General features: G+C 23.7%; 3 protein-coding genes across 4 annotated transcripts; 1 reads left to right on the top strand and 2 right to left on the bottom strand.

Moving 5' to 3' along the window:
- Positions 1-4,812, bottom strand: LOC122716384 (putative gustatory receptor 28b). 2 transcript variants are annotated; one of them, XR_006347017.1, is made up of 9 exons: positions 4,530-4,812; positions 4,164-4,310; positions 3,422-3,837; positions 2,943-3,344; positions 2,185-2,442; positions 1,066-1,131; positions 910-1,002; positions 309-479; positions 1-130 (listed from the first exon to the last, which is right to left on the bottom strand). XR_006347017.1 is itself a non-coding variant. In XM_043939401.1 (8 exons), exons 3-8 carry the CDS (start codon positions 3,797-3,799, stop codon positions 399-401), a joined length of 1,278 nt encoding a protein of 425 aa, XP_043795336.1. In that variant the 5' UTR covers positions 3,800-3,837; positions 4,164-4,310; positions 4,530-4,812; the 3' UTR covers positions 280-398. The 2 variants fall into 2 exon arrangements, 1 of the variants encoding a protein (XP_043795336.1); XM_043939401.1 differs by lacking the exon at positions 1-130 and having other exon boundaries at positions 280-479.
- Positions 4,813-8,187: 3,375 nt separating this feature from the next.
- Positions 8,188-12,997, top strand: LOC122716362 (protein PDC2-like). Its single transcript, XM_043939370.1, has 3 exons — positions 8,188-8,397; positions 10,088-10,682; positions 11,520-12,997. Exons 1-3 carry the CDS (start codon positions 8,268-8,270, stop codon positions 12,895-12,897), a joined length of 2,103 nt encoding a protein of 700 aa, XP_043795305.1. The 5' UTR covers positions 8,188-8,267; the 3' UTR covers positions 12,898-12,997.
- Positions 12,998-15,260: 2,263 nt separating this feature from the next.
- Positions 15,261-16,406, bottom strand: LOC122716363 (thymidylate kinase). The gene is made up of 3 exons (XM_043939371.1): positions 16,033-16,406; positions 15,722-15,881; positions 15,261-15,645 (listed from the first exon to the last, which is right to left on the bottom strand). The coding sequence occupies exons 1-3, from the start codon at positions 16,160-16,162 to the stop codon at positions 15,291-15,293; spliced, it is 645 nt and encodes a 214-aa protein (XP_043795306.1). The 5' UTR covers positions 16,163-16,406; the 3' UTR covers positions 15,261-15,290.
- Positions 16,407-16,467: the final 61 nt, after the last annotated feature.

The raw sequence follows: 16,467 nt of genomic DNA, 5'->3' as shown, positions 1-16,467 counted from the left end.
AATTCAAAAATATAAGAATCTTATTTTAATCTCTTCTCCAAATATATCGAATAATATTAAAAATATAAAAAAAAAAAAATGCTTGAGACAAAGAGAGTTCGATCCTACTGTCATTCATTTGACCTTGAACCTAAAAAAATCAACAATTCAAATATCATATTACAATTCAAACAACAATTCAAATATCAACAATACAAGTATCAATATCAACAAATCAAGAATCATCTCTTATCCAATTATACCTCCAATTATGGAACACTCTGTATATTCCCTAATGCTTATTCAACATGTTTGCATGCATTACTTACCAGAAAGTAGTTTCAAGTATGTTTGATCATCTAGATAGCAAATACGTGAGAAAAATATTCGACGAATAATATTTGTCCAAGACGATAGATTTAATTAATCTTATCGGGATTCTTCAAGCTTGAAGGAAATTGTAAAAGAATTATCAGATATGTTGATATCACACGGACTATCTGTAAAACAATATTCTTCTTGAATAATTAATCCTTTTTTGAATATATTGTTAAACAGTAAAACTGACTTTAAACTCTATTCGAAATAAATTAAATCACAGTTAAATCATTATTGATTTAAATTATCTACGAAATGTTATCTCGAAATTAGATTATCAACGGATTCATTAGAAATTCGTTTCGATAATGAATGGGAAATTGAGGAATAATTTGTGATATCGTTTTCAAGATAATTTCGTGATGCAATTTACGATATTTTAACATTTGAAAGCCATAGTTATTAAGCTCAATTAATCTTGCGATTAATAGTGGACAAAGACGCGAAATTGGAACGACCGAGAAATAAATATGGATTTTCTTCGGGTTAGTTCGTGTGAGTAGAGTATCGTTTTCAATTAAGAGTTTATCTTTTTGTAGAAAATGAACTTACCGAGCAGAGCAATGACAATTTGATATCGAAAAGACCACCAGCGGAGAAACGAAGACGTCTGTTTAATAAGTATAACGAAGTACGAAAACTATCCTGTGTAAGGTATAATAATTAATATAATTTTTTAACACACGAAATAACATTATAGATACTTGCTTCGTATGGAAATTTTTGTATTGTTCTTGCATCCCATTCGATGAGAATGGCGCCCATAAAATTAGCCTGGAATTAAGGATTTTGCGATCAAAAATCTGTGGTGGATGAAAAAAAGTATAGGAGAAATGGATAATATCTGTATACAATTAATTTATGCAATAATTTTTATTAATGCAATAATTAATTTATTTTAGATGTTTATATTCACAAATATAAGTTATTAATAGAAGTTATATAAAAAAATGAAACAAATATTTTAAATAAATTGACAGAATTTTTATAATTTTAAAAGATTTGATATTATTCGTATTAACTAAAAAAAAATGAAATTAATGAAATTACAAATATGTTAAGCTTAAATAAATAAATATGTATGTAAAAAATAAAGTAAATATTAGCAGAATATAAAATATTAAAATAATATTTGTATAAGTCACTTTGCTTATTTATTGCACGAATTAAAAATTTCATTATTAAAACTTATTCAGAAAATAGAAGAAACCATGCTATTGAAGTTATTTTTTGTTTCATTCCAATATTTCAATTCATTGTGGAGATATAAGGATTTAAAGTATCTATAGTGCTTAAACAATGCAGAGTTTATGAATGGGCCTGTGAGACCCATGATCTACTTATTTCTTGGAAATGCATGCATATCTTCCAGGAATCTGCACTTGTCTGAAGGTTGGGATAGATCAGTGAGACGACGTGCGAGCGAGAGATCCGAGTGTACGATAAAGACGAAAATAAGAAATGACTAAAAATTATCTTTTCCTTTACACGATGATATCTCGAAAACCGGAAGTCGTATCGAGATAAATCAAGAAGCATTTTAAAGAGTAAGGTTTCACGTTTCTAATGATCTTTCGTTCATTGACTGAAAATCACTATCTTCGAAGTTACAATGATTTAAAGTTTGCCTAATTTTAATAGAGTTCAATCGAGTTCTAAGGAAAATTACATGATAGATATATTTATTTACAGAAAAATAATTTGAAATGACTTATAATGATCTTATTAATAATATATTAAATTAATTTGAAAATTATTCTTTTCTCGAAAGTTATTCTTTTCTCTATCTTTTGTAAAATTATTATATTTAAATGAAATCAATATTACCTCGTTTATCGTATAATCGCAAGCGATATGAAGGGCTAAAAGTTGAGTTATAAATCCGATCAGCCAACACCACATGTTAATAATGAGAGGCCAAGCAATGTTGGTCCAGGGTGTCAAGATGACCCAATCGATGATGAAATACAAATTGCTGACACTGTGTATACTCAAATTTCCAAGCCAGAACAATAGCGACCACGAGTAAAGAGAACCTAGTGTCTCGCTAGATAGCATCAAATCGTTGTGTAAATCTTGGATTGTCTTGCTCGAATAAACAAGAAACATTTTTATTAGTTTTTTTTACAATATGATGGGATCAAGTTCAATTTGTCAAAAAATTTATTTTGTAAAATTCAAATGCTATTAACAGAGTATATATAATAATTTATTCAATATTTTGCAAAATATTAATTTTAATTTTTCAAAATTTATAAGTTATAATGACAATAACAAATGATGTTTCTAATTAAAAAAATTAAAAACTATTTTAAGAAACAGATTAAAATACAATTAAATTAAAAGAATAACTAAGAAAGAATTGAAGAAACTATGAAGAATTTTTAATTCTACTTTTGGATTACTTTGGACTACTAGAAAGTTTAAATCTTTTTCAGATTCGAATTTAAGTACAGTATGACTTCTTTTTTTCCAAATATCTATAAAATATTCTAAAAATTTAATCTGTCCATGTTCAAATCTACTTGATCACTATTTTTAGAATGCTAAACACAATTTAAATTAACTATATATAAATACGCTACCTTTTTGCTGATGTTGCTACTTTTATATCCAACTCTGGGCGGTAAATTCTCTTTCGCGATTTGATTGAGCTGATGGAAACGGAGGCCGAGAATGCTTGCCATTCCGAAAAATTTGTACACAGCTGTCGCACTACCGATATAAATACACATGTAACTCACGTTAAACGTCCACGTCTCTTCGAAAGCAAACATCCCACTCTGATTAACAGCCGTCCAAATAACGATCTGACTCGCCAAAAGTATCCAAGTCGCGATCTTGATCTTGGTCTCTTTTCGTGGATAGCCTAATTGGCTGAGCCTCTCGTCGAAATCTTGTTGAGCGTTCCAAATTCGGCTGAACGTTTTCCTCGTGAATATCGTGGAAATTAGATCGTACATAGCCACGAGGTAATTGACGGTTACCTGCGGTAACGTTAACACTGTGGAAACCATAAATTGCCCTATCTCGGCCGTAAGATTGCGCGAAATGTGAGAATTACCTTGGTCGTTTCCACCACGCTGAGAATCGCTTTGTCCCTCCTTACGTTGAGGAATCTTCTGTACACGATGTACATGATGCGGCAATAAATACCAATAAAGGCGAACGAGAACAGGAGGCAGACGTTCGAGGGCGTTATCTCGTCACCCGTGAAATCGTAGGGCGCCAAACCGAACACTTTCATTATGCACACAACGGGGTAAATCGCCGAATACAAGAGCGAGTCGGGGCCGTGATATTTTCTTTTCTGCTCTTTTCTCGCTAAAGTTACTTCCGCGAAAGTAGTTTCAACGTCGAATGGTTTCAACCGTGGCTTTGTTAATGGAAGAACTTTTTTCGCCGGATAACGCGCCAATTCTTTTCGGATGGATTTCATCATTTTTTATTAATAATAAATCGTACCACGGAAATATTCATCTGTAAAAGAAAAAAAAGGGGGAAGATCGAAGATAAGTTTCAGAAGAAAATTTTGGAGAAAATAATGTTTTGAGAGTGCTTTTTATTATTTGTATGTGATTGGAACGAAATTTTTTGAATGGATAATAAAAATGGACAGAGAAGAATTGGATTTTGGAATAAATAAAATTTTAAAACATTGTGTTTTTTGTGTTCTGAGCTTTTACATAAATTTTATCAACTAATAATTAGAAAATTAATGAATTAGAAAATTAAATTAAGAATTATTTTTTTATAATTATATATCAAATAAAATAATCAGATGATTGAAAAAATTTGATTCTTACGATATTATAAGTCTCTCCATTATTTTGTAAATAAGTCAAAGTTTTGAAAAGTTAGAATTTTAACATTAGAAGACTTTCTGTAAAATTTTATAACTGATAAAGTACCACAGTGTGAAGTACAAGTATGCACGATCAATCTCGACCATTCTGAAAATAACAAAAGTATAAATAGCAAAAAAAAAGGAAAAAGAATAATTTAATACATGTATCAATTACTTACAGATTGAAATCCATAAATTAAAAATATCTTTTAGCAACATAAGACCAATAAAGGCGAACGAGAAATAAATCGTCATAATTCATAATTTACAAATATAATTATTCGTATTATTCGTGAAAAATTCGATGGAAAATCATTTGGATTACCTGGTAACACAGCTCTTCAGAATTTAACTATTCTTTAATGAGGATCCAGTTAAACTTTGAAGAGGAATTGCGATGCACGATCATTCTCAGTGTCCCGATAAATGGTCGAACGTTTCCGAGCAACCGTATAAATAACAGGGAAAACAGAGTTTCCCATCGGCCGTGATAAAGCAAGAATTAATGCCGTTTGTCCAAACAGTCATATATGAAGGTAGATTTGCAGCTGACTGTACGATCAGGAAGCGTCCTCCTTCCAATCATCGTTGAATTATGAATAATTGAACGGCTAAAGTAGAATAACAAAACGCTTAAGCGGATTTACCTTCTTATCGAACAATACTGATGCATTTGTTACCTATTTTTTTTTTCAGGGAATTCCTGTAAATCACGAGCTTTTATTGATTTCTCGTTCATGTAATGGCTATTAGAGTATGATGGATCACCAATTTAGTTGGACAAAAATGTATTTTCATGATTATTGTGACGAGTTATTATAAAAAATTATAAAAAATATATTATAAAAAATTTAATACGAAGGAAAATGTTTAAATTTATTAATTCCTTGAATATAATGCTTCATCAATGATGAAATGTGTTCCATAATGGCACAAATTTTTTAACGACATTTATGTCATTTACTTTACTTAACTTTGTTTATATTTATTTTATTTTATTCTTATTATATTAATAATACTTTGATAAATAATATATTTAAGAATTTTAAAAATATAAATATTATTTCCTATCTAATGATTTTGATCTACAATGTATATGTATGTATTTGACATAAATATTTGAAAAGGATTAAATGAAACTTATGATTATGATCATATTCGTCCAAAGTTGTTCGCTCCACGAATTTGTGATATTCGTTTTCGTCAAATCTTCATATCTTCATATCTTCTGTTGTTAGCTCGATCTAGAAAATATTATTTTTTTAATAATTCCATTCCACGAAATATTTGAATTTTTTCAACATGTCAAGCTTTGAAAGTTTATATCTTGATAATAACTTATATTAAAAGATATATGTGATAAAAAATATATATTTCAATTTAAAAATTCGACGTTAATTTTTGCAAATTCAAGATTATCACAAAATTAAATAAATAACAATAATATCCATCTTTTCTAATATCGTATAATTTTGAAATATTTTTTCAGATCTTCCATAGTTTTGGAAAAATAAAAGAAAAACACTTTTTATATATAGTTATATATACCGGATAGTTCATCCAACTTTTTTGAAACAGATTAAAATAATATATTTTGTATACAAAATTATATTGGATATACAAAATAATTGTATAATGATTCACTTAACTTTGTTTAGAATATATATTTATTCTTAATAATATTAAAAGATATATTAGATAAAAATGATCTTAACATCGTATAAACATCATATAAAGATGATTATTTATTTCTAAATGAAATTATATAGTTTTTAATACATTAATAAATGTAAGTCATTATTTTCTATTTTCTATTTAAAAAAATATTAAGTTTTTTATGTTGAAAAATAATTAATTTAAAACATATTTTAACTTGAATTTTTATAAAACTTAATATAATAAAACGAAAAACAAGAAAAACATTTTTTCCTCGAAAACATTCAAGTTTTATCGACATTTTTTTAATATTATCAAAAACAAACAAGCTATTCCAAATAATAAATAAAAATTAAATGAATCACTTTATATATTATTTTTATAAAAAAAAATATATTAATTTCATGTAAGAATATTAATATTATTCTTATTTAATTTAAATAGATTAAATGATAAATATAATCTAATTCTTCATTTCAAATTTTATTCAACCGGATTAGCAATCTATCACATTGTGGGCCGAGAAATAATAATGCAACATCACTTGCGTCATCGCATTGAAATCCAAAATATAACCTAAACGACACGCGTCTGTATACAATTCTAAACAATTAACTGTGCATTCGTGAATATTCTCTGTCGTTTATTTCATGCTATGAAAAAACAATCGTTTGTTATGAAAATATTTATCAACGAGTTACCGACTTTATTTATTTTTCGTTACCTTATCGCTTCTGATCGAGTTAAAAATGCAACAATCAAATCAATTTATGAAGAATTCACTTTTCGTCAAAATCTATCGTATTCTGATTCATTTTGAGTGATGATGTTCGATCATTAGTGGAATCTGTCCTGTCCGAATGTTGCTAATGGCGTGAGAATACGAAATCCATTAATCAGATTTTCTCCATCGGCTGATGAAGCTTTCACACGTATTGTAACGTGTCTGCCTATTTCTCTAATCGCATTATCTCATGAGTTAGCTATGTGTGAAATAGATTTTGACTTTAAATATATAACAAATTCGCTTAAAATTATTTTGCTCGCTGATAAAAGCGCAGGCGTATCTAAATTATAACGATAAGTCGCATTCGACTCTTTAAGGATATAATCGATCGCGAAAAGCGGAGCAGAAGGTAAAGAAGAAATGTCGAGAATGATAAAAAACAAAAAATATGAAGCGGAGTATTAGATGAAAATTTACGATGTAAAGTGTCTCGTCAGGACGACGCCCCGGAGAAATGCAATTTAACTCGGTGTGCAAGATGAATGATATTCATCGAGCGGTCAATGCACAAGCTTGACTGTGCATATCCAGGAAAATAAAAGCTCTTTGTATTCTATTTTCCTGGAAAATTGCTTTCACATGAAGCTATGAGCTAAATTTTTTGTATAAATATCACATTTTGATCATTCGTCATTGGAACACTGACTTTAAATATTTAGAATGGGAATCACTTTACTGATTTTGATTGGTTTTGAAAACAAGATTTTATTTTATCTAATGCAAATTTAAATTATTTATATATTATTACCATTATATATTACTATTATTTGATTCTAATTTTCGAATATTCAGCAAAAATATTTTTAATATTACATATCATATTAACATAAAAATTTCAAATATAGTTTCAAATAAAATCTTAAACTCAATATCAAATCTAAATTCAAACTCAAAAAAAATATATATGAGAAGGAATAAGAATAAAAAATTAAATTTTTTTAAGAAAATTCTTATAAGAATTCGAATAAATTGTTCATATTTCGATCTTTATAATGATTGCCAAACTCATTTTCATCCATCTTTTTTTCCATATTTTTTACATTTTATAATTTATTATAAATATATAATTATTATAATTTATTTAATCCATTAATCCAAGAATCAATCAATAAAACAATGCAATTTTTATAAATATTATTATTTATTACTTACCAAAATACGTAGGAATAAATATAATGTGAATAAAATTTTTTCATATAAATTTGTTATAATAAAATTTACATGATTTTTAAAATGTTTCTAGTGTATCACTTTTTTGATATAAATAAATACTATAGAAGAATCTAATACATAAATTCTCATTCCAAATTATTCTAATTTTCTTCACCGAATCTGTAATCCTTGTCGATTTTGTAAAATAACAACTTTTTTTTTAGAAAATTGCGCGAGAAATAAGGAATAACAATTAAAAACGATGCTTTAAGTTTCCAATCGGTGGACTACTCTGAAAATAGTTCCAAGTAATTGCATAATCGAGAAACGATATCCGTTCGATAATCGAAAATTAACAGTGAATCCAGCAACTATGTCCAATTAAGAAATAACATTACTCTTCTTATGTAAAATCATTAATTATCATTGATGTTTTAAAATGATGTCACGAACAAAATAAGCTCGAAAATGACTATGAAGAGAATAAAAGAGAAATTATTCGAATGGGCTTGTAGAGAACATGCAATGAATAATTCTTTCGACAAGCTTCTACTACGAGAAAAGGCTCTCGAACTGACAAAAAAATATGGTGTCAATGGTACTTTATTTTCTTGATAAAATTTTATTTTATGTATAAAAAATTGATAATTGATTCATATATATAAGAGATAAAATTTTCATTTTATAAATATAATAATTTGGAAACTATTATGTTTACTATTATGTATTTACGTTTACGATCAAAATTCTTACAAAATTCTAATAATTTTATATATTTATTTAAAATTATTGAATAATAGTTGTTATAATAATCAGGAATCAAAATTAGGTAAAGTTATGCAGAAATAGAATATAATAATAAGTGACTTCTATAACAATGTGTATTAACCTAAAAAAGAAATATTTTACTTTACTATACGATAAAGTGTGAAGTTATATGTGATATGTGATATGTGAAGTTATACGTATATGGTATTTTTGACTATTGGTATCACATTCTAGTATTAATTACTATTAGTAACTTTTATTCAAAGTTATAACTAATTATTCTTCGAATAATCTCAAATTGCAATTAGATATATTTAACGATTAATGATTTGAATGATAAATAGTTTATTTAAAATTTTAGTTGATAAATTTTCAACTATGCTTTTGATACATAGATATATATTTCGATTATGATTTTTTATGAAATTTTTTTATTTATAAAAATTGCATTCATATAAAATAATATGTATTGAATTGTTTGTCATGTTTATTTTGATTTATTATTAATTATTAATTATTTATTTTGAATTATTTTCATTCCTATTACTTTTGATCTCACTATATATATGTAAATATAGCTAAATTGAAAAATTATTTTATATTCAATATTTATTATATATATATGATATAATATAATGATAATGTATAATGATATATTCATACATGTACATGATACATGTACATATTCATACATGTACATGATAATGAAACATCTTTAGAGGATAAATTCTAAACAAATACAAAAATTAGTATACAAAAGCCTTAATTGTTAAATTATAAGCAATTTAAATTTGCATTAAATGAAATGAGATGAAAAAAAAAATTGTTTCATTTTATTTCTATTCTGCATAAACTTCAATTGCTTATAACTTAATAAATAAGTTTCCACTAATTTCTATACTAATTTTTATGTTTGTCCTCTAGAATCGATTCTTAAAGATATTTTACGAATATAATGATATCTATATATATATTCAAACAAAATAACTTAACTTATATTATATAACTTAACTTATGTGAAATATCTCACTTGTTTTTAATAATACTAAAAAATCTTAAATAAAATTTAAATAATTTTGAGATATGCATATTCTAGTTTTATTATTTTTTTATTAATATTATTTTTTTTTTTCGATTAATATGCAGAGATTATATGAAGATCATTGATACTTTTTAAAATAAAATCATTCAATTTTAAATGCATTAACCAATACAACTTGTTTATTTGTTTATAAAAATATTTGTTACAAAAGAATATTAAATTATTTATATAAAAAAATCATTAATTTAGAGAAAAAATTAATTTATAAATTTTATAAAATTCAATTCTACTAATGATTTTTCCACATAAATAGTTCAATTCTGTGTGAAACAACTCTATAATATAAAATATTCTTCAATATTGTCAAAAACATGTGAAATATATGATTCAGATATTACCAAATATGATTAAATTATTTTGTTTATTCTGTTTATAATTTGTATTATTGTATTTGTATTATTGTATAATATACATATAGGTTTCAGATGTTCGGATAAATGGTTGAACAATTTTTTAAACGATCATGGTTTTTCTATCGATTTGACGAATATAATATTTGCCGATTATCGCAAATGGATCGATCTGATGAGATCGACGATAATCAAGTACAGACATAAAGATTTTTTTCATGCGGATGAATTGACCATGTATTCAGATGTATTTCCTTCAGAGATTTCGTGTAATGACGTTAAAAATCCAAACTCAAACAATGCATCGAGAAATAAAATTATCATTTTGATGAGTTGTAACTCAACGGGGACGACGAAATTGCCACTCTTGATCTGTGGACCATATCCATCCAAAATAACAATGAAAGAGCACATTTACTGTCACAACAAAAATTCTCATATTGGAAATGAATTGTTCAGAAATTGGTTGTCAAATGTAAACGATCATATGATAAAGTGTAATCGAAAGATTTTGCTATTTCTACAACGAAACAGGATGCGCGCACTCAAGGATTTCGTGGCGAGCAATGTACAACTCGTTTACTTTCCTGAAGATTTCCCGTCATTTTTACGACCATTGCGGAGAGACGTTTTTCATTACATCAAGATGGTTTTCAGACGAAGGTAAATCTCAAGAGAAAGGCTTTTTTTGAAAACTCCGAAACTAACTCTTCAAACATTTCTATGCGCGATTTTGGAAAAATTTTTTAATATTCGATTATATTAAATACTTATTTAAAAATAGAAATATGACATTTCTATCTTAATTCTATCTTAATTTAATTTAATTTAATTTAATAAATTAATTTCATATAGAATCATATATTCTATAATATTGCATATAATTAATATAATTATTACATCAAAATTAAAATATATATTTTTTTATCAATAAGTATTTAGAATAATTGAATCTCAATATCTTGAATCTTAAAACAAAACTTCTTAAAAAACTTCTCAAAAATTTAAAAATCTTCGAGACTTTATCATATTTTCAAATATAGTCAGATAATTTTCATTGCACTAATTAATATAGCTTTTTATTTTCTACAAAAAAAAATATTAAATTATTTATACTGAAAAATTAATTTAGAAAAATCTAATTTAAAAGATCTTATAACTTGTATTTAGATAATTAAAATAGATATATATATAAATAATTAAAATAGATACATTACATAATTCTTCTATTTTTGAATTCAAATGATAAAATTCTGATAACATGATAAATTGATGTGAATAAATATAATTATAATTTTTTTTCAATTAATTTAATTTCAATTAATTTAAATGATTTCTTTTTTAATTAAAAATGGATGTACATTACCTCATTTAATATTATATAATATATACATTATGTAATGTAATAGCAATGTTATCTAACGCAATGTAATAATAATAATAATATATATTTATCTTAAATTTTTTCTTTATGAAATATTTGTAAAATGTTTGTTAAAGATATGCAGAACGATTGAAGGATACTATGGAATGGAATCTTCATGATATTTTAACATCTTTAATCGAAGCATGGGAGACGATACCACGAGAGCTTATCATTTTTAGCTTTCAAAGAACACGTTTTAGAACCGATGATTGCTTTCTACAAATTAATTGTGATTGCTGGGATAACTTGAAAATGGGCATATCATTTAAAAAATTTGTGATGTTCGATGATAATCTTTTGGATGAAGAAATATCACATGAAAAAAATAATTACAATCTTCGTAATCGTAAAAACATAATAGAAATTAAGAAAAATAACTCAAATTCTAATTTAAAGATTACAAAAAATAATGAAAATATGATTCAAAAACTATCAAATAAAATCATTAAAAAATATCGATCATCAATGCCTTCGGAGGTAAAAAATTATACGGATCAAAAATTAAACTGTCCTATAATAACGAATCATGAAAAAAAATGGAATGATCATATAAAAAATAAAAAATTGAAAAAAAATCTAATTGATATGAATATTAAACAGAAAAAATCTCGAAAAAGAACTTACAATGAAGCTCAATTTGTTAAAAAGGAACAGAATAGAAATCAATATGTGATCCGGCAGGAAAATATTAAAAACTTTGTACCGAAAGATTCCAACATTGCTTCTTCAATGTTGAAAAGAAAGAAATTCCAAAAGGAAATACCTCAAAAACAAGACCCAGAAGTGAATGAAATCCAAGAATCTCATCAAAAAGACAAAGCTTTGACTTTATTGTCAACTACAAAAGTTAATTATTTAAACGATCTAATTGATAGTAATAATAATATTGATGAGGAAACCATAAAGAACAATAACAATTCATCACAATTTCAATTTTTGAATAATAAACAAGTTAATACAGATTCGGAGTGTGCGAATAAAATAATTACAAATTTTTCCACCAATTTTTTAAACAATTTTAATCAACCATCAACATCAACGAATAATTTAAACGTTTTATCTCAAGAAATCGCTGAACAAATTGCTTCTAATAAAATATTAAAAAAACAAGTTTTCGAAATATCATTTGTTAATGCATCTGAATCACAGAAAGGAAATCATGATAAAAGCCAAAATTTAAATTTACCCATAAATAAAAATGCTTTGAAAATTATGAATTTCTCTAAAAAGAAACAAAATTCTTTGAATCTAAATAATCCTGTAGATAATTCTGAAATAGATGAACCAAGAACAAAGAAATCGAGAACAGATCATAATTGGTACAAACAATTCGAAACCACTTTTGTTTTTGGTTCCCCAGATGTAAATTATCCTTCAGACATTCAGCAAGATAAAAAAGATATTGAATCGTGTATTTTTAGTATAAAACCGTCTGTTTATCCGAAAAATTAAAATTATTATTATGATCTTTTAAATCATAAATTTTGTAAATTTCATTTCATTATTTTTTACTGATTTAAAGTAAAAAAATAAAATATTTAAAAAAGCAATATTGTAAAAAATTGATCTAATCATAAATAAAAATCATTTTCAAGAAGAAAAATATTGAAATATTATTATTTAATATAAAAAATACAATTCTCTCAATATTTGATACGATATCTGATGATAAAATGAAATTTTATATCAATAATTCATAAATTTTATATCAATAATTTGTTGTTTCAATATCACTATTACAAAAATGGAATATCAAAGCTGATACAAAGTTATTTAATATATATAGATATATTTTCTTTTAATGTATAATTAACAATTCATTAACAATTCAACACATAATTTCATAATTCTAGTGCTCATAGAATATAAGATATACACATTTGATATTTTTATTTTTACTATTTTTAATATTTTTTTTTTATTTTTTTAAGCGAAATCAAATCAGTATACTTTAATTATTATCATAGAATGTTTATAATGTCACATTCACTTGTTATCAATTAAAAATTGCACATAATATTTAATATATATCTAAAATAATAATGTATATATGAATATATTTATTTGTCAAATAATTTAAATACATTTTATTTGTCAAAAATATAATAAATTTTTATTAATTTGTATGAAAATTAATTTGTATGACAATTCTATGAAAAATAATTTTTAAAATTATTTTTTTTAAATTAACAAAATATTTATACGAGAAATAACTGATTTTAAGAATTAAATTATTTTAAAAATTAATTATCTTAGGTACAAAATAAAAACATAATTTTTTATTTATAATTAGTTTATGTCATAATATATATATTATGATTATAATATTTATAATCATAACATAATCAGTTCAAACTAATTAATATTTCTATAAAAGTGAATGGTAATAATCATATTTATCTCATTCTAATAATAAATTATAATTACCTATATCAATATAAACTTCTAAATCAAAAGATAGTAGGTATTATTCAATTATATTATAATGAAATAAAATTTGTTTTACTAAATATATATTATCTTAAAAAATCAATTATGTCTATATCTGTTTATATTATATTATATTTTTTTTCTAATTTTTATATTAAATGATATTTAAGGAACATATTTTACAATATATATTTTAATTGCAATACATTTATATATACATATATAATTTATAATATATTAGATTTATATTAGATCTTTCTATGTATTCGAAATTAGAAAAATCATTATTTCAATTTTTAAAAATATTAATATTATATTAATGAATCAAACATGAAAAATAATAAGGCAAAAATAAAGTTTCTTTAATAAAATTTATTCTATATGTATTATTTTAAAAATTCAATTAGTGATTTATTTTTTTTTTATGTATACTTTTTAATTAAAACAAATAACATACATGGATTATTTATTATTGATAAATTACAATACTAAGAATTCTCTCTAATATATTACTATATTTTATATCAAATTTTCATATTAGAGCTTGTGATAAAAGAAATAAATAAAACAATTTATTCTTTAATAATAAATTCTTTTCATTACATTGTTTTATTACATTTTATTAAATTAAATTTATTATATATTAATGTAATAAATTAAAAAAAATTTATGTATACTTATATAATATTATAATGGAACAAAATTCGTGCTTATATACATATATAAAATAATAAAATAAAAAATTTTTAAAAATAAGTATTACTTCATTAAATGAAAAAAAAGTTTAAATAATTATAGATTGAATTATTATTCTATTGAATTATATTTCTATTGAATTATAGATTGATTATTTATCAATTTAAACATATTAATTTTTTTTCTCTATTTTTATTTAGATTTATATATTTTTATATAGATTTCTGTTTTATACTTTTAATAAATTTTGTATATAAAATTCTAAATCCCAAACTAATCACTATATAAAATAAAATATTTTGTAATATTAAGGAATATATTTTTTAATGTATAATATATCTAATAATAGATTTTAAAATATTTTAAATCATTTCGAATATAATTAAAAATCTAAATCTCTTGGAAATCTGAAAATCTTCAAGACTTTAAGCTTTTTGAAAATTTCAAATTATTTCGAAGTTGAAATTCAAACATTAAGTATATTTCATCATTGAATATTTTATCCTCAAGATATAAGTATTTATATTTGTATGAAATATTATATTTAAAAAAATATATATTTTTCTAGAAAATTTATATTTGTGTGATAATCATAATCATATATTATTATATGAAAATATATTTAGCAATCATTTTGTCATAGTTGCTAAATATAATAAGATAATTAATTTAAAATTTAAACTTTTACTTTTCTTATACTTAATTCTATATTATTAATATTAACTATTTTTATCAGATTCATATAATTTTTCTATAGGCAAATGTTCAATATTCTTTATAGTATTTATTACTTTTTCTAATATTTGAGAATGTATTACTGATTTATCATTATCTGCATTAATTACATACCATGTTTTGTCTATTAATTTTTCATAATTAGAAGCAACAAGTTCTTGAAGTTCAACATTTTCAAAACGTTCATCTCCCCAATTACTACGTAAACTTTGAGATTTTTTGGAAATTGAAAGATAAATAACTAGATCTGGAGAAGGCAATCCACTGTCAGGTTCTTTGCACCAATTTAAATTTTTTCCAGTTATAGCTGCTGTATAAGCAGCACCAGAAGCAGCATATCTATATTACATTTAAAATTTTAATATTTTAATATTTTTTTGTAAAGAAATTATGACAAGATTTATTAATTACTTACCTATCAATAATAAGAGTAGTTCCTTTATATAAAGTTTTCAAAATTTCATCTTTACATTCCCATCGATTTGCAGAAAACAATAAATGTACTGTTTCAGAAGGAAGTTCTATTTTTTTAGTCAAAAAATTATTTATTATCTCTCCAATTGCAGTTGTTCTATCTATAAATAATATTGAGTTAAATAATGATTAATTTTATCAATTATTATTTCATAAGATTATATATAATAAACAAAAATTAACATTTCAACAATTACTAATATATTATATTATATTTATATTTAAAAAATTATTAAAAAAATATATATTTACTAGGAAAGCCATATAATTCAACAGGAATATTACAGTTATTTAAAGCAGTTATTAACATTTTCGCCTGAGTAGATTTTCCTGCTCTATCACAACCTTCTAAAACTACTAAAGCACCACGTCTTATTGACATTTTTTAAAAAAATTTTAATAAAATCTTTTATTTAATTATTAAAAATAACCATTAAATATTTCCTTCATACATGTACATATAATTATCGAAATGAAAGAGTTTTATATTTTATATGTGAAATGAAATGAATAAATATAGTTTTATATATGAAATGAAGTGAATATGGTCAATTATCTTATGTGCATTATGAATCAATAAAGATAATCGTTATTTTCTATGTAAATTATGTAATCGTATGTAAATTATCAAACATCTAAATTATTTTCATTACATTGCAAAAAAAACTCATTTGATGAATTTAAATT

This window comes from Apis laboriosa, unplaced genomic scaffold (assembly GCF_014066325.1).
Source record: "Apis laboriosa isolate Shangri-la unplaced genomic scaffold, ASM1406632v1 scaffold45_cov149, whole genome shotgun sequence".
NCBI lineage: Eukaryota > Metazoa > Arthropoda > Insecta > Hymenoptera > Apidae > Apis > Apis laboriosa.
Note: the sequence above shows the minus strand (reverse complement) of the source record. Positions and strands in the feature narration are given on the sequence as shown.

Bases quoted from the DNA above. Each gene is read 5' to 3' on its own strand.
- LOC122716363 (XM_043939371.1), bottom strand. From the start codon at position 16,162: ATGTCAATAAGACGTGGTGCTTTAGTAGTTTTAGAAGGTTGTGATAGA. The intron at 15,882-16,032 runs GTAAATATATAT...TATTATTTATAG, and splicing joins TGAATTATATGGCTTTCCTA to ATAGAACAACTGCAATTGGA. The intron at 15,646-15,721 runs GTAAGTAATTAA...AATGTAATATAG, and splicing joins ACTACTCTTATTATTGATAG to ATATGCTGCTTCTGGTGCTG.
- LOC122716362 (XM_043939370.1), top strand. From the start codon at position 8,268: ATGACTATGAAGAGAATAAAAGAGAAATTATTCGAATGGGCTTGTAGA. The intron at 8,398-10,087 runs GTACTTTATTTT...ATATACATATAG, and splicing joins AAAAAAATATGGTGTCAATG to GTTTCAGATGTTCGGATAAA. The intron at 10,683-11,519 runs GTAAATCTCAAG...TGTTTGTTAAAG, and splicing joins AAGATGGTTTTCAGACGAAG to ATATGCAGAACGATTGAAGG.
- LOC122716384 (XM_043939401.1), bottom strand. From the start codon at position 3,799: ATGATGAAATCCATCCGAAAAGAATTGGCGCGTTATCCGGCGAAAAAA. The intron at 3,345-3,421 runs GTAATTCTCACA...ACGTTACCGCAG, and splicing joins GCGTGGTGGAAACGACCAAG to GTAACCGTCAATTACCTCGT. The intron at 1,132-2,184 runs GTAATATTGATT...CCTTAATTCCAG, and splicing joins GCGATTATACGATAAACGAG to GCTAATTTTATGGGCGCCAT.